Here is a 26,492-nt window from a genome sequence, read left to right as displayed (position 1 = left end):
CTCTCTCTCTCTCTCTCTCTCTCTCTCTCTCTCTCTCTCATGCAGGGTCTCACTATACAGCTCATATTGGTAGTGATCCTCTTGTCTCAGCCTCCCCAGTCCTGGGATTGCAGGGGTGCGTCACCATGTCTGGTTTTGGTGGCTGGCTTGGCACAGGACCAGCACAGCATGTGTCACTGGAGATCAAACTCAGGTCCTTGTGCTTCTCAGGCAGGCACAGACCACCAAGCTATCTCCCCAGCCCTCAGAACTTCATTTTCAACTGCATTGTACATTTGGGGGTTTTTAATCTTGAGTACTCATGTAGGCATCGTGTCACTGTGCTTCACTATTCCTGTATAGCTGTCACTTTGCTGTTATATTTTAGGCTTTAAAAACTGTCCTCATGATTTTTGGGGCTATTTATTCTGCAGTTGTCTTTAAGCATTTGGGGGGGGATAAAATTGTTACTTATTTAAATAGCACATGATTTAAAGAACAAATCTGGCATAAAAATAATACATTTCAAAGTCCAGTTAGTTTTATCTCTGCCTTTCTGCATAATTCCTGCTGTTTCCCTCTCGCTTTTCAGTGTATAATCACAGACTGATGGTACTGATGAGGAAAGTTCTAGTACTGCGATTTATCTGTTTTATCAAAGTTAATCTGTTTTCCCTGATGAGTTAAACATTGTATCTTGACATAAACAAATTCTTTGGGTATTTGTTTCTTTATTTATGTAAAATATTTTTGTCTTTTGGAGACAGGGTCTCTATGCAATTTGGGCTGACACTGAGCTCACTGTGTAGCCCTCACGAACTCACAACAGATCCTCTCCCTCGGCCTCCCAAGTGTTGGGATTACAGGCATGTGCCACGACATCCAGCTCTATTTTCTTTTAATATTTGATGTCTACTCCTATGATACGTTACAGTTCACTTGTTTTTGTGGGGGCGGCAGGGAGTTAGGGCTGTTCAGGAATCTGATGGTCTCCTTATTTCCAGTCTTCTGTCAGATGATGTGTATTGCACCCATGAGTTCGTGTGTACACGTCAGTGCCCCGGGGGATGGCCCAGGTGAAGTGCACCTATGGGACGCCTTCCCAGGTGCTTTCATAGACATTGATACTTACATTTCCTGTTGGGAGAATAGGGATCCCCTGTTTGGTGTTCTCAGTTGCTTTAAGGATTTTCTCATGCAGTTGGCTCGCGTTCCCGCAAGCAGTCTTACCTGCAGAAGGTCACTGGCTTGCGGAAGTTACCCTCCAGTGACAGTTACCCTCCAGTGACAGGAAGCCCGGAAGCCACGCCTTTCTCCCTCAGTGTCAGGACTGGGCGTGCTTTCTTCCTCCTGTGCTCGCTTGCTGTGTGTCTGAGGCTTTGGGTTGAGTTTACCTGGGATCATTTGGAGACAAGAGGAAAAACATTTTTGGTGTGTTACTGACATTTTGTGCCTGATATTGCTTCAGCTAAGTAGGAATCAAGTCTGACAACCACAGAGAGATGTTTGTTTTCTGCAGATTAAAATTGATTTTTTTTTTATTCTAGAGATAGAAAAGAAAAGGTCCATGTCTAATTTAATCAGTGGGACCTTACTAGAAAATGGAAGATCCAAGATTGTACAAATTTCAAATAAAATCAGACAGTTCTGACTTACAGAGAAATACATAAGTCTTCTCTTTTGACTCTTAAAAACATAAGAATGTGACCCTCCCTAATTTTTTTCTCCTTGGATCGTAGTGTTTGGCAAAGGAGCTTTATTCTGTTGGAAGCACCCAGGTCTGGGATCTTACTCATTTTTTTGTTTTTGAGCCTGAATTTAAAGAAAAAACATACAAGGGGTGATAGAAAAATACAGTTAGTATTTAAATTTTTAAAAACTTATTAAAGGAAAAGAATAATAAGTATGTTTGAAGCAACAGGGAATATACCTTTTACTATAATATGTTGAAATTTAAACATTCTCTGTATTTTTATCCTATTGTGTATGCCTACAGCTATGAATCATGCATGAATGAATATTCACTGTCACTTTTGGAAGGAAGGGCATGAAAGAGTAGCTACTGAGTAAAAAGTGCATTGTTGTACATGATTTCTTAATGCTTTATTTGTTGTTTCCCCTTACTTTAGGGCTTCTATACCAAGATATTTTTCTTGTGGTCTCTATTAGGATATAGTCTCTGTAAACTCATTCAGTTTTTTCTCCTTGTAGTTTCTTTGCTGTGTATTTAAGCGAAATGAAAAGTATTTCATATCTGTATGACTTTTTGTCCTTTTAATTTCAAACACCACAAGAAAAAAAAGCTAATTATCTTCAGCTCTTGTAACTAGGCATAAATTAAGTCATTTATGTAGCTAAATGCATGATTTTTGTTTAGATTGAAAGAAAACATCTCTTAATGAAGGATATTGAATATGTCCTTACTCGATAGCTTTGGAGCAGCATTATAAGGATGTGCGTTATTCATCCTGTGCATATTTGTTACGTCTAAGAACCTCAATAACTAGCAAGATACATAAAAATGAAAAGTCAAGTGGTAGTGTAGTGGCACGCACACACCCATAATCCCTGCAGTGTGGGAGACAGAGGCAGAAGGATTCCCAGTGTGAGCTCAGCCTGGACTGTTTAGAACCTACCTCAAAATTAAAAACTGAAAAAGGCTAGGGATGTAGTTCACTGTGAGGGCCCTGCGTTTTATCCCTAGTACAGGAGGAAAAAAAAAATACAACAACAATGTAAGAATTATTACAAGGTTAACAGGAGTAGATTGTATTGCCAAACCTCGTGAAGCCCTTTGTGGTATGGAAGCACACGTGTAGTTTGCATAGGTGGGACTGGTTGGTGTGGAGGATGGGATGTAAGCGCAGATACCGAGTAGCTCTGCAGCGGCACTTGCCAGTAAAGTATCCGTAGGAAATGTTCTGTGTCTGTGCTAATACAGTAGGCATAGCACCAGGTAGCTGGTGGGCACTTAAGACAGCGCTAACTCAACTGAGAACCTTCATTGTTTGGTCTTAACATGCTTCAGCAGTCACCTATGGCTGTCACATGGAGCAGCACAGAGCTAGCAGAGCACAGTGAGCCGTTTTGCCTGCGCCCAGGGGTATTCTTGATGGAGCCCAGCAAGGGGAAGAGGAGAGGGCCAAGGACATGTTGAGAAAGGGCACATTGGCGTAGAACTTGAGGGCTTCACAGGCTAGACTGAGGAAGCGTTGTGAGGTCACTGAAAGCGTTCGGGCGTGTAGTGTGGATGGGAGAGCACAGAGCCTGGACATGAGGAAAGAAAGCTGAGGCTGTGTGATGATGCCTCTGGTAAAGGTAGAAGTGGGCTAGGAGGAATTTGGGCGATTGTATGGCCACAGAATAATGAAAGAGAAATAGATGATTCCTAAGTTTCCAAGCTTGGTGTGTGGAAGATTGATGAAGCAGTATATACTAGGAAAGAACTGATTGTAGAGGTGACAAGTTAGAACTGAAGTGTAGAGTTTGTTTTTTATTTATTTATTTATTATTAATTTTGTTGAGAAAAAATTGCAACGTGACAGCTTCAAAACAGGTTGGTAGGAGAGTTACAACAATTAATACATTGTGTATTGTCTTTGTAGTAGTCATTCATAGCACAAAATGCAGACATGATATCATGTCCAGACACTATTAGTACAGATCCTTTTTCTTATTGAATTAAGAGAATGAAGTGTAGAGTTTAAAGTGGGAAATGTAACTAGATGTGTGGTATAGGTAAGTTGGAGGTGGATGACTAAATTTTTTTTTAAAACATTTATTTATTTATTTTGTGTGTGTGTGTGTGTGTGTGTGTGTGTGTGTGTGGCCAGCTCAGTCCACCAGGGGGCGGGGCTGGCTGGCATGTGGTGCTGGGGGATTGAACCGTGGTCCTTGTGCTCTGCCAAGCTTGTTCCAAGTAGGTGCTTTAGACCACTGAGCCATCTCGCCAGCCCCGGATGACTAAATTTTGAGAAAAGCTTGGAGCTTTGTGTGTGGACTGTTGACAGTCATGCATATTCTGAAAGACTGAAGGAAAGTGAAGCTAGTAGCTTGAATTTTCTTGTGGAGCTCACAGTTAGGAATTAATAGAAAGAAGAGGCATATTTGAAGTAGACAAAAGATGGAACTGGAAGAAAAGTATGAGGTCAGAGGAGTGGTGAAACCAGGACTCTGTGGGAAAAAAAATTCCAGAAGTAGGTGTGTAGGGGTGAGGGATCCTGCAGGGTAAAGGAGGAAAAGTCAGAGGATCCCACGAATGCGGTTGCAAAGAAAAGATTGAGTGTGTTATGAGATGAAAAATAGATTCTTGTGCTCCCTCAAGTGATTTGTTTTCCAGAGTAGATCATGTAGAATAATATTTTCCTCACCCTATTTGGAGGTTAAAGAAAAGAGGTTATTAGCAGACAAAGACGAGGGAGCTCATTACCAGGAGTGTAGATGACAGCGCCAGACTGATACCTGAATGGTGAGGACCAAGGTTGTAACAGAAGGAAGCAGAATGGGGTCCAGGCTAGAGCTTGTGCAGGTCTATTCTGATCATCCCTGCGCCATGAGGGCGAGGCTCTTCCTTGGGATGGTGAGGTGAGGGAGTCTGCAAGTGTTAGGGCAAGGTTAAGAATGCTGGAGAGGTTTTGAAAGACACAGTAGATAGCATGTGTGGGAATCATGGAGAATCTGAACAGCAGGTGTGAAGCTTGCGTTGAAGTTGGATGAGGCTCTAACGATTTTTTTTTCTCTCTTAATGCCTGCCTGCAGGGCAGGTTTGGCAGGCTGGAGTTGTGGGGATCCGAACTGCAGCAACCTGAGCCTGGCTGCTTTGTTGAAGCAGCCACTTAAAGAACTGAGCTAAGGGGCAGGCCCCCTAGAGGAGGTGCTGATTGTTGTTTTCTTGCATCACTCTGGGTGGTAGGCCTACCTAGCAGGGGGGTTCCTGGGTGGGGCCTAGCGTCCCATTGCCTATGCTTCAGTCCAAGCTCCAGCACTCTTTGCTTTGTGACTGGAAAGACACCATTAATTTAGGATTCTGTCTTACTTGAACACAAGGATGATAGTATCAGTTTCAGGATTGCTATGGAGGTGAGAGGAGTTATACTTCCCCATATCATCTAATCTAAGATGCTGGTAATTGTCAAACACTGTTTCGTGTTTTACTGAGGGGGAGGAAATCTCTGTCAGTTAGATGTGACATGCCATGAGTTGTAAGCTGTCCTGGCTTCAGTAGTGTAAAGTGGTGTTAAAATTTAACAGATGCATCTTATAGTTCGTGGAGTACAGACTCCATAAAAAAATTATTTAGCACAGGACCTGGCATTTAGTAAGCAGTCAGCTATGTTAACTAGTTAGAAAAATCAGTATTTTCTAAGAGTCTAGAATGTTAATGAGAGCAATTTTGAGTCCAGTCAAAATAAGCAAGTCATGATAAAAGAAGCCTAATGGATCAAATAAGTTGAGGGGAATTAATCAGCAGAAGTCCAGGTACTGAAATTGTGAAATACCAACTTTGGGAATTTGTAAGTAGAGTATTTCCCTAACAGCTCTAGATAACAAAACAAAACAAAACAAAACCAAAAAACGGTAATTGAGCTAAGGAAGAATCCCTTTAGTGATTTAAATAAGTTACTTAAATTTCCCAGGGCTTTAAAATAAATATTTTAAATTTATCTGTGGCTTTTCTATAGCATTTATTAGTGTTAAAAATTATTTTTGCACAATAGCAACACATGCTTAGTGCAGAAAGCTTCTGGCATAGATTTCTGTCATCTCCTTAGGTACAATAGGAGAGCTGCCCTTTTGAGGGGGTGATTAATGGCCAACCTCAGAGCCCTTCTAAATGTGGGACCAAAGGCACAAACCCTAAAGGAAAAATTTTACAGATTTGACAGCATTTATGAGACTAAACATGAAGCAGATTTCAACATTATTTGTAAGAAACTTAAATTAAGAAACGGCATCAGTAGGAAAAAAAACTAAAACAAAAATGTGAACAAGAAGTATACAGACAAACAAAATACATACTAATTAACATAAAATGGACTGGGGAGATAGCTCAGCTGCATACGTGCCTGCCTGGCAAGTACTTAGTCCTGAACTCGATCCTCAGTAACACACACGCGCGTGCGCGCACGCACACACACACACACACCATAAATTTTCTGTGTTCTGGATCAGCGTCATTACTGGAATGAGAATGCTTCTTCCACTTTTATATTATGATGTCTCTGCTTGTGGGCCACATAGTGTCAGACTGGCGTCCTGGCTTTTCTCATGAAGGAAAGAAAGCCGACAATGGCCAGCATCCGTGCACGCCTGGAGTTACCAGGAGGTGTGCAGCAGGTCTAGGCTGGAGTCCTGGGAGCTCAGCCTTCGCCAACCCACCTCCTTGCCATTATCCTCCTTCCCTCTGTGGCGTGATTATGGGTCAGGAGTGTCCTGAAGAGACGTAAGGTGTCTCGGGGATCTTAGTCATCTATCTCTTAGTCAGCCGGCCTGATTGATGAGCTGTGCTGAAATAGGCCTCTTTCTCTCCTGTGTGGCAGTTGCTAGACTTTTTTTTTTTTTTTTTTTTTTTTTTTGGTGGAACTGGGGATTGAACTCAGGCCCTTGTGCTTGCCAGGGAAGCGCTTATTCCACTGAGCCATCTCCCCAGCCCCTACTTGCTAGATTTTTGTAGTGACTTTTACCCATTCGTGAGAGACACAATTTCTTGGAATATAGTTTTGATTATTGAGATGGACTGCTGTATAAGGCATTAAAATAAAGTGAGGAAAATTCCCCATGTAATAAAACCTCTTACAAAATTTCTTTTAAAAGTTAGGCATCAGCATTTAATTTTCCAGGTTTTTTCTTAGGGGTATTAGAGGCTTCTCTATACTGCCTATGAGGAACAAGTCTACTGGTGATTGGTAGGAGCCTCATGTAACTGAGTCATGTTCAATCTACCTTAGTGCTTACCTCGCCGCTGGATTGAATTGGATCTGCCTCATAGTCACCTTTCTTTTAAATGACCTGCCAGTATTGCAAGGGCAGGTTATAAATCTCACTTATATGCTTGTTATCTGAACTGCCACCATCCCTCCCTATTCATAAGTCCTTTCTGAGTGACAAGTTACTGGTAGTTGGGGCACTGAACTGGTATGCACAGGGCAGACTTGTTGCTCAAACCCTTTAAGAGTTCCAGAGGGAAGAGGAATGTTGGGAACTTGATCATGTTACAGTTGCTTTTGGTGATAGAGAATAGTGATGCAGTGAATATTGCTGCAGAAATTATACATTTAGCCCTTACTAAACTCAGGGCAGTTGATGTGTATAGCTTGCCATCACATCCATTATAGCTTCTTGTTTTGCTTTTTGCCTATTGCGAGCTGTGCAGTCTGTCTCAATTAATAACAACCTCTTTATTTTCCCTGCCTAGTTTGTGTGCTCAGGATTTGAGTTTGTTCAAGCTTGAGGGAATGTTTGATTGGTTTTGAATGTTTTTCTATTGAGTGTGGACAAAATTAAGTTTTTATTTAAGTGCACAAAAACTATGTAGCATTTAAGCAGTAGAGAGTTGATGAATTATGTGGGATAAGATGTTCTGCATTCTAGAAAAGCCACCTTTAAGAAGGGTTCATCCTAGGTAGGGGTGTGCTGTAACCCCAGTGCCCTGGGTGGCCGAGATAGGAGGAGCATTAAGTTTGAGCCCTTCCTGAGCAGCTCTGTGACTTAGCAAGATCCTGGCTCAGAAAAGTAAAAGAAGAGCTTGGGATGTAGCTCAGGTCAAAGGCCCTGGGGTCAGTCTACACAATAACACACACACAAAAAAACACATACCCATGATGCAGGGGTGTTGGTTTTTAAGCCAGTCTTAATTGAGCAACTATCTCATGCCGTTCTGCTGTGTGTGCTGCATTGTTGTGTTTTGAATGAGAAAGAAAAAAATGTGTAAAGGTGATCTTTCCCTTGAAGGAGCAGGCTAAGGGGTAAGAGGAGATTATGATACTATGAAAAGTTAAAAATAAACCACTCCTGTGAATGTTACAGAGTCCAAACTGGAAGGCATTGACTTAGTGTTGTCATAGTCTCAAAAAGTCCAGGGATTGGGAAAGAAGTTTCACTTTTACCTTACTTGTATGGGATACTTGACAGAATTTTTAAAATATTCTCCACTTAGGAACACTTTACTTCTGTTCTATATTTTCTTGATTAAAAAAGTATCACTACTAACAAGAAAATGAGCCTGTAATTTTTGTACCATTTTCTTTGTACTATAAACAACTAGTGGGGATGTAAGCAAAAGGGCTTTATTAAAGGGAATTTAATTTTAATATTCCACAGATTAATCCATGAAAAAGGATATTAAGAGTTGAACACATACATGGACTGTTGGTGTGAAATAATAGTGCCGGCTTTTTGTGTTTGTGAATTATAGCATAGAACTTCTTAAACTCACCTGAACTTTAAATTAAAATGAATTTAATTTTGTCATTGCTGCCTTGATAAAGTTTCTCCATATTCCAGGAAGGTGGGAATATGTTAAGAGAAAAAGCAACAACAAAGACAAGAATAAGTTGGGAAGGAAAGGTGTTAGAAAGATTAAAACAAAATCCTTGCTGTTGGTCCTTCTGCTTTATGCAGTAGACAAAGGAAGTGGCAGGATTAGGAGAAGTGGGGGATGGGTGGCCTTGGCGAGTTCCTGGCCTTTCAGTCACTCAGTTTTGTCACCTCTACAATGGAAATCTATTCAGAGAAATGGGTGAGAGGATTAAGAGTGCTGGCACATGGGACATGCTTGGTGCATCTGGATGGAGGTGTTGGAGAGAGCGATGCGCAGGTTTTTGATTCTTTCTGAATACTTGACCCGTGATGGTAGTTGATGTGAACCACACATTTATGCGGCATTTCCCACAGAACCACCTATGCGGCACTCTTTCTCTCTGAAGTTGGTGGTGAGAATGAGGAAAACTTTTTAGGTCTTTGAATTGGAATGTTTGTATTTCCATTGTAAGGTGAGTAACCAAATGCAGAAATTGTAGGAGATGTAGCAAAGAAAATGGCAGAGTTGGTTGGCCCGCCTGCCTGCATGTGTGCTCTTCCCTAGATAAGTAGCCCGAGTAGTGTCCCTGACCCTTATCCATCTTTTATATGCCCTCCCAACTTCATTCCTGTAGGTTGGTCATGGTGATAGTGTATTATATTCTTTTTCCCCTTCACCTTTGTGTTGATCGCAGAATTTGTTGGTAATGAATTCTTGGAGATGTGCTCTCAGTAATTGGACAGGCACAGCAGGAGAACTTGGGTCCTCAGCCTCCACAGCATATGCTGGGTGTTCAGCCCGATGGATTTATAAGTAGGTCACTATAGGGACCTTACTGGGTAGGACTGGACTGAACATGGGATCTAACTCCAGGTGAGGCAGGAAGTAGCTAACGGTATGGTGCTAGTCCATCCTGTCCATCCGGGTTGTCTGCACATTGCTGCTTACGTTTGCAACATTATGTGTGAAAACCTGGTTTGCCACTTATGAGAAGAAGGCTCTTTTTTTCTTTTTTTTTTTTTGGTCCAGTTTACCTTCTGAGGTGGTCAAGTGCCTAGTGGCAGATCATTGCTTACCATTTGGAAAAGAGTAGAACCTGGCTGATCTTAGCGTTTATTTCAGGGTTTATATAAACTTTGATTTTTAGAAGTTTTTTATTCATCCAGATAGTAGACACAACTACTAGAAGAGAAAGGGTCAAATTGCTTTTGAAGAAAGTTGAGTAATATAGAACATTTTTTCTTTTCATTTGTAAGAAATTTATACATTGAAAATCTGGGGGCCGGGGAGATAGCTCAGTAGAATAAGTACTTGCCTGGCAAGCACAAGGGCCTGAATTCAATCCCCGGTTCTGCCCCCCAAAAAAAAAGAAGAAGATCTGGATGGATATTTGGGTTATCAATGGAAAAGAGACTTGAGTGCGAGGCAGCTTACTCTTTTATTTAGTGAATTGTGTGATCATGCAGCTGAATTGCTTAATAAAAGTACATTCCCATCCATATCCTGTTCATCTGGAGTTAGGTCATGTATTTCTAGCCCTGTGAACTGGAATCATTTCTCCAAATATCCCACTTCAGTGGTGTTCTGCTCTCGTAGCATTCCAATTATTTCTTTGTGAAAAGATGAATCATGATGCCTGTTAGTCATGATGCTGTCTTCTGGAGCAAGGCAGAATTTTTGTTTTCCTTTCTTTTTTTTCTGTGCTGAGGATTGAACCCAGGGAGTGCTGAGCTACATCCCCAGCTTCTCTGTATATATCTTGAGACAGGATCTCACTAAGTAGCTGAGACTGGCCTTGAACTTGAAGTTCTCCTGCCTCAGCCTTCTGAGTAGCTGGGCAGGTGCTACTACATCTGGTTAAAATAAATCTTTTACATACTTAGCAGTTTTTTGTTTTTTCTTATTATTGGAGTTTTTAATTTGAAAACAGTCATTGGATAAAGTGTAAGAGGTCAGCTTCCCTGCACATCCCCGTTCCCGGCTCTCTTCTGAAGTTTACTCACTCGCTTTTAGTTTGTTTCCTTCTAGGCCTACAAACATACAGGTGTATGCTTTTCTTTCTCTTTGTGTTTTTGAAAAGGACTCATACTACAGATTGTAGTCTGTAGCTTCTTTCAACTGAAAAAAGTTTTTACTTTTTTTTTTTCATGGTGGTGAATGAATATGAGTTCACTTTTTCATAGTTAGCAGCTCTTTAGTCATGGTTGGTGCTCTGGCTAAGAGTGTGAATGTCCTGGAATCTCCATGTGTTCCCCCAGCCTCGGCTGTTTTCTCCCTCAGCTCTCAGGGCCTTCACTGTCACCCCAGACCTTTCCTCACCTTGAAGGGGCCCAGCCTTGGCTGTCCTGTGGGCCAGCCTCGTGGCCGCGTCCTCACAGCCTTCCCTCACTTGGTGCTCGCTGTCTCCCTGGCCCCTGATGCCCCTCATCACGCAAGATGCTAGGTCCTGGTGGGCTCCCCCTGCACATTGCTCCGTGGAGACCCTGAGACTGACATGCTTGGTCTCAGAGTTCCTATGATATGCTATTTACTGTTTCTAAAAATTACACAGATTTCTCCAACTTACTGGTTAATTTTCTCTATTTGTGTAAGAAGTGTCATTTGCTCATGGCCATACCTTCGGGACATATCCAGAACTGACCATTTCAGCCATGCCATGCTGGTCTAAAATTGCACATTTTGTACCTTAATTGCCCAAGCTGTCTACCCGCTCCCTCCACTTACTGTTCCATCCCCATCCTTGAGTTGTCTCAGCCCAGCAAGCCATAGGAATGCTTTGAACTCTAGGCGGGGTTGTGGCTCTCCTCCCACCTCCCAGTGGATCCCACAGGGTTGGAGCAGAAGCTGCCAGGTCCCTCCATGTTCTCCATGTGTCTCTGGAATCTTGCTGTCTTCCTCTCTCCTTGCTTCCTTCACTCACTCCATTTCAGCCGTACTGGGCTCCCTGCTCTTCCTGGAGCTTTTCAGGCACGTTATTGCTACATCACCTTCACACTTTCCCTTCTCTGCTCAGAGTCTACTTCCCCAGGTAGCTGTCTTCAGGCTCCTGTCAGCTATAGCATTCTCAGTGAGCATTTCCTGGACCACCACAGTGTAGACCTCACACACTTTAAAAAATCGTTTTATCTCCTTCAGTGCTGTATCCCACAGTTCCTAGCACATAGTAGGTGTTTTGGGTGAATTCAACAACTATAGTGGTTATCTTTTCTTATAATGAGCCTTTTTTGGGATATAGTTAGAACTTTACCAAATAGAAGTGGAATGTAAATTTTATTTTATATACAAAATATTGAAATAGCTTTATTTGCAGTATTGCTCGGTTAATAAAATACAGTACTTTGGAGTTATTCTGCATGTAGTAATTTCCAAATCAGTCTTACATATTCATACTGAATTCTTATAGCAACCCCCTGGGGTAAATGGTTCTATCAGAATTATTTGGAAAAGTAAATTGAAGCTCAGAGAAGTTGTTTTGTTTCAATACAGTTACGGAAGTAGAGAGCTGTAGTTCAAACCTTTTCAAGTTAAGGTCTCTTGTTTTCTAATCTAGAAGCTTTTAAAATGACAAAAACGTTAGGGGTTTGTGTGAAAGCCTGGCAAATGGGCCCTGATTTCTTGCACTAGCTTTAATCTGCCTTTTGTTTCCATTTTTGAAAATACATAAAATAAATGGTTAACGATAAAATTCCTGACAATGACAGAACAACAAGTTTTATTTCTCTCACCTGTGAAGGAAACAGCCTCCACCCAATTTTACTGAATTAGGAGGGAAGTGATTTTTTCAAGTGATAAAAAGAAATAAAATTCCATGCTCTTCCCAGAGGAGGAGCTCAACAATTGGGAGAGTATCGTGAGACCATATGTTGGTTTGCAAAAGGATGTAACTTGTAAAGATGTTTCCTTTGATGCCTGTGATGAATATGGATGTGTTTCCTTCTAGAGGGTTCTGATTAAATTATGCAATTAAGAGCTAAGCTGCAAGATCTAAATTTAGGAAGCGAGGGTCAGGCTGTCCTGCGTTGAGTGTGTTGGCTCAGCCCTACAGAGGTGCATGTTTGTTGTCGGAAACAGCACCTGCGAGGCCAGTGAAGAAAGAGATGTTCCAAAAGTTGAAATACAGCAGGATTTTATGTAAGAAAAATAAATAAGTAAAGGGGGTAGGGATTTTTCCCTCTTGTAGCTGTTTTTTTTTTTTTTTCACATAGGAATTTGGTAATGAAATTACTTATTTTGGGGGCACTGGGAGATAGCTCAGTGGCATAAACTTCTGTCTGGCAAGTACAAAGTCTCGAGTTCAATCCCCAGCACCAAAAAGCAAAACAAAACAAAAACCTCATAAATTACTTAATTTTTAGCCTAATTAATGTACTTTTTCAGTCAATACTGATGTAAAGTTTTGAGCTACTTACTAGAATATGGTCTGGAGAAACTTACCTAACCTCCCTTATGGTTTGTGTCTAGGAGTCCCCCCAAACCTCATGCATTCGTGGGGCAGGCTACTGGAGTTAGTGATTAATTCATGGTCCAATTCTGGGTGTGGGTGCTGCCCCCACCCTGGAGTGGATAGCCTGGATACAGTGGAGGGAGGGCGGAGAGGTTTGCTAACTGCTGCAGCTGCTCCTCCCTTTGTTCTTCGCTGCTTTCCGCTGCCATGAGCTGCTGCCTCTGCCAGGTGCCACTCTGCCTTGGAGCCTGCTGAGTATGGACTGAAACCTCCACTAACTCTGAGCTCAAGAAACCTTTCTTTCCTTGATTTTGGGTGTCAGGTATTTTGTCCCAGCAATAAGCAAAAAGTAACTGAGACAACCTCTGAGCCTCACACTTCTTAGTAAAATGGAGACAGTAATAAGGCACCTTGATGAATTGCAATGAAGAGTCAACAACCAGTACAGTGCTTGAAGAAAATAGTAGCTTGGTTAAATAGTTTGACTTGTTAATGTGACTCCTCCTGAACAGCTGTGCACTTACAGAAATTTACCACAGTAGCCTTCTTTGCAGTCTGTAAAATTGCTACTCGAAGGAGATCTTGATTCCAGCAGGACAGTTTACTCTAGTAGACAACTATTGTAGACTTTTATGATCTGGTCAATACAATTAAATTTTAAAATACAGAAGGTCTTTTATCTTTCCTGCATTTGAGGAGTCAGCACTTGGTCATTTGAGTTGGTGAACATGTAGATGGAATTTGTCAGGGATCTCCCTGGGGACCTGCACCCCGGAGGACAGATCTCTATTACATGCCTGATTTAAGAATGTGGCCTCGCTGGAACTAAGGACTGTTGTATGACTTTTAGGGGAAATGGTGAGAGGAGGAAAGCCAAGTTGTTTGTTACAGGTGGGGTCAGTAAGAAAATTCTATTTGCCACTGATTTTAACAAGCTGATTTCTAAAGTAGTAATCATCTAATGAGACAACTGGCTATTCCATAGGGAATTTCTGTGACCAAAAAAAATTAACTAGGTGCTTTATAAATTCATATTAGTCAGAATGAGAGGATACCTAGGAGAGCATGACTAGAAGAGGAATTCTTTTAATTTTCTAATACATTGAAAATATATTAATATATATACTTGGTGCAACTACATGTATCAACTGTAGTTGTCCCGAGGAAGTCACATAATTGTGACATACATAAATTATTTCCTTTCTTTCTAACACGGGTATACTACTCTGAAATCATTTGGCTGAAATGTCACATCTTACAATGAATTTATTATAAGTGCCAAGCTAGAATTTGAAGTGTACAAGTTATTCTTTTTGTTTCTGATTCTCAGGACTCCCGGCTGCTCATCTGCCCAGTATCACATTGCAGCGCCAGTCTTGGTAGCATGTCACTGAGTTCTCACCTGAGAGGGGGAGCCTGGCTAGTAGCACCTGTGCCTTAAGGATGTAGAGCTTGTATTAGTGCCCTGAACAGGTTCAGAGGTTTCACACCTCCCTCCCCTTCCCCGGATTTAGAAAACTATCTCTGGAAAAAAAAAATTCCTTTTTGAAGGGAAAAACATAGAAAACTAGAACCTGTGCATCATCAATCCTATGTTTATTTTTTATTTTATTATTCTGATACTGGGAGTAGAACTTGTAATCTTGCACTTGCCAGGCAGGCGCTGTGCCACTGAGCTGTGTCTGCAGCCCAGTCCTGTGTGTAGAAGGTCGGGAGATTAAAACATAAGCAGACACAGTGCAGTAGTAAGAAGCCACAGCTGTACCATTCTTTCTGATATTCACATGGCTTGGACAGGAATTTGGATTGAATGCATTTTCTTTTGCTGAGGACTTAATGATAGAGTTTATTTTGACCTGCCTTTCTAGTAGTGAAATACTTTAGAACATGAATCAGAATCTGTAGAAGAAATGGAGAGAGTTTTCATCCACCCCCATTTTTCTTTTAGGTTTTTTTTCTTATTTTGGTGAGTCTTACCTTATTATATTTGACATAGGTTCAGATGGAGAAATGTGCAAGTTGATTGCTATTTTTGAATGGGCAAAAGGAATGTAATAACTGTTCATTCCTACACTACTGATACTCAAACCAACTTAATTTCTAATTGTGTAACTAGGAGAAAGAACAATTAGAGTAGATTATTCATTGAAACCAAATCACAGAACATTTCTCTTGTATTTTTTGAGACTGAATAACTAGATCCATCTCTTTTTATATTCATGTAATTGCTTTGGACTTTAACAGCGTTTTTCCCCCTTCCTGCCTGTGTTAAGATGAAAGATTTTTCATTTTAAGGAAGTACGGTGACCCACCTGAGGAGAACTGTGTAGGCGGGTGCCACTGACAGGTGTCTTCTCACTGCCAAGCACTGTCGCCCACCTTGCTTTATTACCACTCTTTTAGGTCCTGCCCCTCAGCTGGTTTCTCCATCTGGCGGTGCGAGCAGAGGTCTCCTGGGCGTGTCTGCTGTTCTGGTTTTAAGTACTGCTTCAGTTTTCTCAAAAGGTTCAACCTCTCAATTCTCCTGAATTTCTGATTAATTCCATAGACTGATTGTTACAGATATAAGATCAGGATTAGAATTTTCACCCTCATTTTGTGAACCCTTCTTATGCTTACCAGCAAAGCTCATTGCAATTCTTGGATTCATAATAGATTGCATTTTATGTTTTAATATGTTTGTTGCCATTCTGTGCGAGGGGAAAAAATTGCAGCTTTCATCATTTTAAAGTTGTGTGTGTGTGTTTGTGTGTATCTGGTGCAGGATCTCACTACACAGATCAGACTTGTGATCTTCCTGTTAGCTCAGCCTACCCTGGGGGCAGGGCCGGCTCAGCATGCAGTACTGGGGATCGAACTCTGGCTCCTGTGCTTGCCAAAGCAGGTACTTAGTCTGCTGAGCTATCTCGCCAGCCCTCATTTTAAGTATTTTTGACCTTAATCTGTAGTGTCCAGTGTTTTGTTAATTATGCTTTTAGTGAGTGTCAGTATTTCTTAGAAGATCTCTGTATAAAAACCTCCTTGGAGTGTGTATTGACAATTCCATCTTTGTTAGAAGTATGCAGTTAAAACCTAAGTACCTGGGGCCAGGGATATAACTCAGCAGGTGTAAGCACCTGCCTTGCCAGTGCAAGGTCCCCAGTTTGATCCCTAGTACCGCAAGAAACCTAAACCAAAAAGAAAAACAAAAAACAAAACACACACAAAAAAAAACCACCTTGAATACCTCAGTAAAATCAAGCAGGTTGAAAAGTAGTTCACTTTGGAGTAATAAAAGTTACAGTATAGATCTCCTAACACAGTCTTTTTGACCTTTTCAGTGTTTTAATTTGAACATCTCAAAGGAGACAAGTAATTGGGCAGGGCTTGAGTCCTAGCTAAAATAGGATGTTAGGGTAGTTTACATATACATTTCCATTGTCCTGACGTCACCACTCGTTACTTATACAACATGCTTAGGGGCACTTTACATCTTCATGGCATCTGCTAAGGTAAATGACAAAACTGTTTTTACGTGTTGAAGTCACTGAAGGTCACACTTAGTGGCAGCTCGCTCCTGCGCGCCCTGGGTCCGCACTACGTGTCTGTCTGTCTGTCTGCTTTGGGAGCTCAAGTCTGCTTTTGTGTGCTCAAAACATCACTTGTCTGTTTAAGAAGGTAGCTCATGGCGTAGGCCTGGAAATACGTGTAGAGTTGGCTTATCTAATTACTTGAAAATACTTGTTTCCTAAAAAAACAGATCAAACACAGTTTTTATAAAGTTGCCCTTTTTTCTTGAATAATGTACTCAGCTGTTAAACAGTTTCAAAGTAAAGTTAATCAATATCCTGTACTTTTATTTTCTTAATTCTTTTGATCTTTATGCCATGATATTTCAACATTAGTTAAGACAAGAGTAATAAACCAGAGAACAAGAGCTGCAGGAAAATAAATGAGTTGCTTGCCGCCTTGACAATAGATCATTTGTCTTCTGTCAGTTGCCTTCTTAAAGGTACTATGAGTCTTTGATTTTTTTCTCAAATCACTTTTTGAGATCCATAGTTTGTTTATCTTCTTGAATAATTTAATTATTCCATTAATATTTAATAGGATCATTCATTTTGTCTAGCCTGTTGGTTTCCATGCCAATCCAAGAATTGTGAAATGGCCTCTTGTCGAAGCTGGTGGTTTTGTTCTATTTGCCTTCTCCCACTCATTCTTGTGTTGGAGTGTAGTCGTCTGGGAAGGATGGGTGCCGGCATCCTGAGACCAAAGCCTGCAGGATGAGGGGCCAGGGAGATGACTCAGTGGAATGAGCGCTTCCCTGGCAAGCTCAAGGGCCTGGGTTCAATCCCCGGTTCTGCCAAAAAAAAAAAAAAAAAAGCCTGCAGGATGCACAGGTCCCTTCCGCAGAACGTAAGCTAGTCTTGTCTGTATCCTTTAAGTCACCTCTCAGTTACTTTTAATACCTAATGCCATGTAAATTCTATGTAAATACACTAGACTGCTAGGGGAAGGTATAAATGTTCAGTACAAATGCAGGGTTTTGTTTTGTGTTTTTTAATGCTTCTATCTGCTATTGATTGAATTCATAGACACAAGAATTCACAGATACAGAGGGCCACCTGCATCGTCAGATACAAATTGGATTAATTTCCTTCTAAAACTTCCTTTGCCACTGTGGGATCTGTAAGGTACTGAATGGCAGGTTGATATTTGGAGTATTCAGACAGTTTGATAATTACATGTTTCTTGGCTGGATGAAGCCAAGATGAAGAAAATGCTAGTTGTGCATTGACTAATTGGGCTTCCATTAAATGTGGAGAAAGTTACAGCAGTTGAGTACTTTAATTTTTTTTTCCTTTTAACAACAAGGGATGCCACATAACTTGCATAATTAGCCATTTCAGGAGTATTATAGAGTATTTTTCTTACTTGACTTTGGGTAGCACTAGTAGAAAGCTTTTCATGAGTAAGACTCCATGCAAAAAACTTCTGAGTTTAGGACCCCATTTTAAACTACATTTTGATTATTGCTAGAACTGTAAGTCCAGTCTGACTTCTAAATAGGGTATGTATGTGGCTTGAGTTCATGAATTGATGTGGATTTAGGGAGAGTTTATTTTTTTCTTTTTTTGTAATTGGTAAATCTAAGAAGGCCTTTCAAAAATTTTGATTTTTAATTTTTCATTAGTGAATGTTCAAAAAGTAGAGGAGATGCTACTGATCTTCCAAACTTAGCCACTGTTAATATTTTGATTGCTCCTGCTTTATACACCATTTTGTGTTATGCTTATGTTTTTTTTCCAAGATACAATGTAGATTTGTGAACATGATTTTAAGGGTTACATGATATTCTTTTGGAAAAAATACATATATATATTTATTTCACTTAACTATTTTCTAATTGTTATGTTTCCTTTTTCCCATGTAAATCTCTGATGAAATTCTTCGTATGAACCTATTTTCCCTTTCCATTTTTAATTGTTACCGTAAAGTACATTTCTAAAAGTATGGCAGTTGGAATAAAGATTCTGTTATTTTTAAAGCCTTCTTAGGATGTTCTTTACTGGATAAATGCTTTTCTTCATCAGTGTTAAATATTTGTATTTGACAAGAGGGAAGGAAATCTCTGTTTGCTGACTCATGTTTTTATTTTGCACTTTAAACTGATAAGGCCACTTAACTTTTGACATAAACTAAGGCAGGAAGTATAAAAAAGGGACAGAAAAAAAAGTGGTTGTCTAGCCAAGGCCATGGTATCCTGGACTCACTGGCATACCTCGTGAGGGAGGTTACATGTTTGACGTGTATGTAAAAGGTGCTTAGCTCAAAGAGACAAACACTCGTCCTGCGCCTGCCTGTTGTTTCATCTGAGCGTGTGTAGACATAGAGCTTTGTGAGCTTTTCACTTTCGGTGTTGAAAATCTCTGCGTGTACTGCCGGCGGCCCTGCCCTTCCTGCATGCAGTGGTCTTCCTGAGTGAAGATGCTGCTTTGTCCCTCCAGAGCTTGGCCTCATCAAGTTGCTGTTGTGTTTAAAAACTTCCCACCGTCTGTGGGACCAGAAGCGTGAGAGGCCTTTCACAGTCCTGCCTCTTCCTTTCGGATCAGCCTCCTCTCATCTCCATCTGATCTAATCCTGTGGTTTCTCTAAAGGGTCTGTTAGAAATAGCATTTTAGAAAGGTGTTTTAAAAATCCAGAGAAAATAGATTATAAACTTAGCTTTGAATAAGATATTTAACTTTTTAGTATCCTGCTTTTTAAAAGATGAGGAAAATGATGGTCATGATTTCAGAGAATTTGTTGGTAAAATTCAATTAATAGATGTAAGATGCTTGTAGAACAGTGTCTGTGATGAAATAACTGTTGTTTTTCACAAAATTCTACTCATGCTTTAAAGCTTGTCTGATTTTTTCTCTTTGGAAAACTTCCTGAAGTCTCTAGTGTTAATTGTTCCCTCCTTTCTGCACTATATTATGTTTATCTTAGTCCACTGAGATTGCTGTAGCAATATATAGGCTGAAAGATTTATAAACTCCAGGAACATTTCGTACAGTCCTGGAAGTTGAGCATCAGGGCTTTGGCAGATGAGGTGCTGGAGAGGGCCGTTTCCTCCCACATGGTCTCCTCGGACTGTAACCTCACTGGGGAAGAGGAGGAGAGACTAGACTGGGGTCTTTTGTAAGAACAGTCATTCCATCTCTTAGGGCTCTGCCCTCACAAGCTAAATCACCTCCCTGAAGTCACACCTCCAAGTACTGTCACCCTGGCTGTTTGGATTTCAACATAGAAATTTGGAGGTGGGCACATAAGCATTCAGATCATAGTATTGTTTACGTTCATTTCCTGGCATTTGTCACACTGTGTTGGACTTAGTGAACAGTGTACAAATGCATGCTACGTGGGCCTCGTCCCCTACTCCTGTGCCCGTCACTGATCATGCTAGAGCCACAGCATTTCTTGTGGCTGAGGTCCTAGAGATCGTCCAGCAGAACCTCAGCATAGTCCTTTGGGGTTAGAATCCAGGTTGCAACCTGTTTTGTGAGAGCTAGTTATTTGCATCCTGGCTTTTCCTTTGAACTTGGAGCTCCTTCAGGAGATTGTACCTCTTGGCCCCGTGTCCCTGTGTCTAGCACAGAGCCAGACGCTTAGTGCTGCTTTGTTGAATGTATGTCATCTTGAATCGTTGAAGCAAAGCCCCGAAGTAGTGGTCCTTACACACAGCTCCAGCGCACTTGCCTTAAGTAACAAGCTTCCATCAGAGTTTGAGGTAGCACCAAGTGATTTTTATATAAGCTTAACCCCTTTTATTTGAGAATCCCTGGTTAAAGTATTGAACAACTATTTTTAATAGCTACTCTTTCAGAGTAGAAGAAATAGACCTTCAAAACAAAGAATTATAGACCCTGTGAATTATTACTAGAGGGCTAGGAAAAAGTTATCTTTCTTGTTCTTTTACAAAACTAATCTTTAGTAAAGAGTAATTTACATATCAGTAAGTACACTCTGTCCAAGTGTGACTTTTGTAGTCATATGGTTTAGATTTCTCTTTCCTTTTTTGTTAAAAGCCAAACAAGATCAGCTTCAGAATAACTAGAAAATTTGGGTGAAGTTCTTTAAAAAAGAAAGCTCACTTCCTGTAGCCGTAATGGTGAGCTCTTTAGAGCTTTCAGTGTTGAACAACGTCTGTGTCATGAATGCCATAAGCTCGCCACCATGCCCTGGAGCCTGTTAGTAGAGTCCAGTGGTCATGCCTGGCCTTCTGAGTTCTTACAGAGGCAGAGTTTTTGTTAAATGTTTGTTGAGAATATTCTGTACCAGGTACTGAACTAAGCTATGAAGAAAGGAAAATGGCGAGGACTCTTCCATCATCTTCCTCTAATGAGGACTACAGCCGTGTAGATGATCACAGTACAGCCGTACACTCACAACTTACTGTGACGTGTTTGTGAATCATTATCCTTTAATATTTGAAGATCATTATTGGTTTCTACCCTTTTCCGTGTTATTAGCTGTGTCTTTTTTTGTTCAGTGTTGGCTAAGGGCTTGTATGATTTTACTGATATTCTCAGAGAAAGAGCTTTGATTATACAGAACTTTTTTTTTTTTCTTAAATTTTTAGGGGAGGGTCTACAGGGTGTTGAGATTGTCACTACTAGATCAGACTCATAGTGATTCTCCTGTTTACAGCCCCCCCCCAACTGGGATTATAGGCATGCGCCGCCACGCAATTTGAGTCTCAGTGAGCTGGGGGGGGGGCAGGGGTGGAGCTGGCTCTGCAGGCCTGGGGATAGACCCCCGGCCCTGAGCCTGCTTTAATCTATTTGGCCAGCCCTACTTTCTCTAGTACACTTTTCCTAGTTTCTCCTGTCCTTTCTCTAGTACTTTCTTTTGGTTTTATGTACTGTTTTTCCCCCTTTGTGGTATATACTTAAGAGAATGCTAATTTTCCGCTTTTTCCAATACATGAATGTAAACTCTAAATTTCCCCTAGTTATGGTTGGAGCCACATCCTGCATTTTTGTTGTCATATTTTTTAATCATTCAGTTAAAAATATTTTGTCTTCACTGTAATTTCTTTGACTCATGGGTTAAACAAGTGTGATTATTTTTAATAATAGTATTTTTATTGATTTCTTCATTATACTAAGATCAAATGATCTTGGTATTTTATGAAATTTTATTTCTTTGATGCATGTTGAGGTTTGCTGTATGTATATATGATCAGTTTGTATATATGGTCAGTTCCATATGCACTTGAAAGTATTATCTATTTTACCAATATCAAGAACTACTGATTTGTATACATCAGTTTGATCGAGCTTTTAAACATGTTAGTCTTTTGTAGCTATCAATTTTTTGTTTTTATTTTACTTATTTTTTCATTTTATGTATTTATTGCAGGGTCTTACTATGCAGCTTGGATTCATAGTGATCCCCCTGTTTTCAGCCTCCCCAGTGCTGGGATTACAGGTGTGCGCCACCACACCAGGACTCAGTTCCAGCTCAGTGCGCTCCGGGGACAAGGCCGATGGGGCATGTAGGGCCAAGGATTGAACCCTGCTCCTTGCACTTGTATCTGTCAATTTTTGTTTCGTTTTTCAGTTGCTATATCAATCTCCCCATAGGACTTTATGGGTTTGCCTGTCATTTTAATTCTTTCAGTTTTGCTTTATGTATATGGAGACTGTTATCACTCACATAAAAATAGGACATTGTGACACCTACACAGTAGATCGGTTCTGGTAGCGTTTCTTAGTATCACATGATATTTCCTGTTCTAAAGACTTACTCTGAATAGATGGCTGTGTTGGTCTTCTGGTTAGAATGTATATAATATGTATTTTCCAGTCCTTTTGTTTCTTTATTCCTGTATTTGATGTGTGCCTTATATAAATTAGCTAATATTTCCCTCCCCTGCACTCATCTTTTGTCATATTTTAGTCTATTTAGATTTAAATAATTGTGGCTACTTTTGAGATTGGATCTAAATTTAATTTGTATTTGTCTTATCTATTATTGTACCTCTTTTGTCTTTATATTCTTTGGATTAATCATAGTTTTAAGAATTCCATAGTTTTACTTCCTTTATTAGCTTGTTGAAATAACTTTTTATTTCAGTTGTTGTTGTATTGTTACACGAATTCAAAAAATTAATGCTTTATGGCCTGTATAAAACAGGAACCTTAAAACAATAACTTACTTTTTTTGGGTTTAGCCGTTATTTTAATTTTCCATATATATTAAATATGGCTAGACATTTTCTATTATAGTTTTATATAATTAGTATTCCTTTAGGCTTAACCTTTACCTTGAAGGGGCCCTGGTGGTTTGGTTTGGTTTGGTTTGGTTTAGTTTTTTTAAAAATAATCTTTCTAAAATCCTTTAGCCTGAAGAGCTCCCGTTTGTATTTCTTTTAGTGCCAATCCACCGGAAACCTGCTCTTTCTAAATTTGCTTGTTAGAGAGCATTTTTATTTCACGGTAGGGTTTTTTAAGTTTTTTTTTTTTTTTTTTTTTTTAATTCCCTTAAGGGTAGAATTTCAAGTTACCCTTAGCTGCTCACCTTTGGTGTGCCGCGGCTGTCATTCCATTGCTTCCATTGTTTCTGTCGAAACGCCAGCTGCCAGCCTTACTAAAGAGGAAATGTGGGGTTTCCCTCAGTACTCGAGATTAAAACCAGCGCCTTCACGCTGACCTACATTGTCCTGTTTTAGCCTTTATTTTGAGTCAGGATCTCAGTAAGTCACTAAATTGCCCAGTGTAGACTTAAATTTGTGATTCTCCTGTCTCAGCCTCCCATTCTTAACTAGAATTACTGATCTGGTCTACCATGCCTGGCTGGTTATGTGTCATTTGAAAGATTTTGTCCTAGTTTTTCAGCAATTTGTGATATGACACATTGAAACTTGTATGTTTTGTTATTGTTACCAGGGTCTCTTTGCAATTTTGAACAACCCTGGGCTACAGACTAAAAATATTATTTCAACCACAGGCTTTCTCTTTCTTCCCTGGGGCTCCAGTTTTATGGTACTAGACCTTTATAAGCTTATCTATTACATCTAATCAGCTGTTTTCTTTATATTCCTTTTTTAAAAAAAACTTGCTTTAGTATGACCAGCTTTTACTGATCTTCCAGTTCGCTAATCTTTTTTTCCCACTTTCACCAACCTGCTATGTAAACCTGAAATCTTTATTAGTTGCTATTTTTCTCAATTCAAGAATCTTTAGTTCATTCTTTTGTATGTCTTTCAGGTCTCTCATAGCATCCTCAGTCCTGTCTTCTGTTTTCTTGAGGCATTAGTAATTGTTACTGTTTTAAAGTTTGTATCTGGTAACCCCAGGTCTTAGGTCTGCATCCCTCTGTTTTCCTCTGGACATTAGTTCTCCTCTTCCGTCTGCCTGATAACTTCTGGTTGACGCTGTACATTGCGGGGAAATTACAGAAGCTCACGTGCGATCTCTCCTTTCACAGGAGGGTTTTTTTTTTTTTTTTTTTTTTTAATTTCTGGCCGAGCTGTTCGTGGCACGCATCACTTTGATCCAGTCCAGGATTCAGGTGATTCTAACTTGGGAGTTTACAGTGTTCTGGTGTCCTCAGCGCTGCGAGACTACTGGCAGCTCAGCTTAGGTTGTTAGCGTTCAGTCTCTTCCTAGCAGCTTTGGTCCTGACCCCTGGATCCTTGCCGCCCCAGCCCCGGCACAGGCAGTGCCTTCAGCGGAGCAGCGGTAGTGAGGCGTGTTCAGCTCACTTCTGTGCCTCTCCATTCTCTAGGAACTTGGCTTTTTAATTTTTTTTCTTTGCTGCTTTTTGATACTGTTTAGAAACTGACTTTTTACCTTCTGGTTCGTTTGCTTGAGAGAAGCTTCATCTGGTACATGCTACACCATCTCTGGCAGAGTTCTCTTTGAAGACCTCCAGCCCCGAGGCATTACAGCCCCACTCTCTTGACCTAACAATTCTGAAGATGATTTGTCCCAGTGCAGTCAGCCGGGGGCAAGGACTCTGATATACGAATGTGGAGAAAGCATAGTTCAGTCTATGGCATGCTATATATAATACAGACGCTTCTCAACCGTAAACCCATTGCAAAGTCAAAAATTCGTTAAGTTCAGACCGTCATAAACTCAGAACCATCTGTACATTAAAGTACTTAGTTACCTGTCACATAGTAATTTATTAGGTATAGTTGTGTGGAAGAGGTGATCGTAAACATTTTTCTCTTTTTGTTTCTAGGTGCTGATTTAGGATTACTTTATAGCACACTAGGAATGGTAATTTCCACTTTTCAGGACTGCAGACTAAGAAGCTAAAGAGAAGCCTGTGTAAATAACTGGCGCTGCTCCTGCTGTCTTTTTGCACTTGGAGACCCTTTTGTTTCACATACCTGAGGAGTTTTTAACTAGTGCAGTCACTATGAATGTGACAAGTTTATTTTCCTTCACAAGCCCAGCTGTGAAGAGACTTCTTGGGTGGAAACAGGGTGATGAGGAAGAAAAGTGGGCAGAAAAAGCTGTTGATGCTCTCGTGAAAAAACTGAAGAAAAAGAAAGGTGCCATGGAGGAACTGGAGAAGGCCTTGAGCTGCCCGGGGCAGCCGAGTAACTGTGTCACCATTCCCCGCTCGCTGGATGGCAGGCTGCAGGTCTCCCACCGAAAGGGACTGCCTCACGTCATCTACTGCCGCGTGTGGCGCTGGCCTGATCTTCAGAGCCACCATGAACTGAAACCACTGGAGTGCTGTGAGTTTCCTTTTGGTTCCAAGCAGAAGGAGGTCTGCATCAACCCCTACCACTACAAGCGAGTAGAAAGCCCTGGTGAGTGAGTCCTTCTGTGGTGGTGGACTTTGTGTGCCCAGTAGATCTGTGTTGTCTCAAGCCAAATAATCTCTGTTATTTAATCTTAATTCCAAAATATTTGGGGAAAGCATCTGCGTGTGTGTGCGTGTGTGTGTGAGAGAGTGTGTGTTACTGCTGAGAGAGAGGGAGGAGGAAAGGAGAGAGAGAAAGCCTATGTCTGAGCTTTCTATCCCTGTAACAAGTACATGAGAGTCAGCTCACAAAGAGAAGAGCTTTATTTTAGCTCCCAGCTTTGGAGGTTTCAATCTATGACCAGTGGTCCCCATTGCTTTTGGGCCTGTGGCGAGGTAGCATGTCATGGTGTGGAGCTTGTAGAGAGCAGAGTGTGTGGCAGAGCACAGAGGAAGAGGAGGGAGCTGGAGTCCTGTGATTCCCTTCAAAGGCCTAATCCCATGACCTGACTTCCCTCCCACTGGGCCCCATCTCTTAAAGTTTCCACTTAACATGGCACTTAAAGGAGCCATTCTGGGAAAGAAACCTGTAACACAGCAGGCACTTTGTATTCATCTCTGATGGAATTTTGCTGTGGCATATTTCTTGTGGAGGATATGAAGGAATTATGTTCTACTGTAAAACCTTTTGATAAAATTATTTTATAAATTTTACAAAATAATTTTATACCTGGATTCTGCATCCATAGGAGTAAGTGGTGATTGAAAATACTGAGAAGAAAAATATAGTTGCATATAATGGGCATAGACACATTTCTTATCATTACTCTCTAAACAATGGAGTGTAATAACTACACAGCATCTTCATTATATTAGGTATTAGAGATTATTTAAACTACAGGGGAGGATTGTATATAGGTAATACACCAATATTCCATCATTTTACATGAGGAAGTTGAGGCTCTGCAGATTATAATGCCTCAGGGAGTCCTTCATGGGAGTCTTGCACTTGGAGATCCCGTTGTTTCACATATTGGAGAAGTTTATATCTAGCTCAGTCCCTATGAATGTGACAAATTTATTTCCACTCACAAGCCCAGCTGTGAAGAGACTTCTTAAGTGGAAACCGGTCTTTCATGAGAATGGACAGAAAACTGTTTTTTAGTTTGGGTACCATTTTGCCTTTAAGTTAGAATCCACATTTGAGACAAATCAATTGGAAAGTGATTAAATATGGAAGCATTTAAATATCTCGTTATCACATTGAGACCGGCTTTGTTAATGGATTGGCTATTAATATAGCTAGTGGCTATTTGTAAA

The 26,492-nt window shown here is 40.6% G+C and overlaps 1 protein-coding gene across 5 annotated transcripts in view; it reads left to right on the top strand.

The window, feature by feature from the left end:
- Smad1 (SMAD family member 1) overlaps positions 1-26,492 on the top strand; it is a 75,992-nt gene that overhangs the window by 3,473 nt on the left and 46,027 nt on the right. For 4 of the 5 annotated variants that reach the window (XM_023705729.1, XM_023705725.1, XM_023705726.1 and 1 more), the window contains one exon: positions 24,660-25,239. In XM_023705729.1, the coding sequence (XP_023561497.1) occupies positions 24,840-25,239 (400 nt within the window). In that variant the 5' untranslated portion in view covers positions 24,660-24,839. Of the gene's footprint in view, positions 1-21,857; positions 21,897-24,659; positions 25,240-26,492 lie in introns of those variants that run through there. The other variant, XM_023705727.1, reaches the window with a different exon arrangement.

Source organism: Octodon degus, unplaced genomic scaffold (assembly GCF_000260255.1).
Source record: "Octodon degus isolate 3935 unplaced genomic scaffold, OctDeg1.0 scaffold00227, whole genome shotgun sequence".
NCBI classification, from domain to species: Eukaryota; Metazoa; Chordata; class Mammalia; order Rodentia; family Octodontidae; genus Octodon; species Octodon degus.
This window is presented reverse-complemented; position numbering and strand designations above follow the sequence as displayed.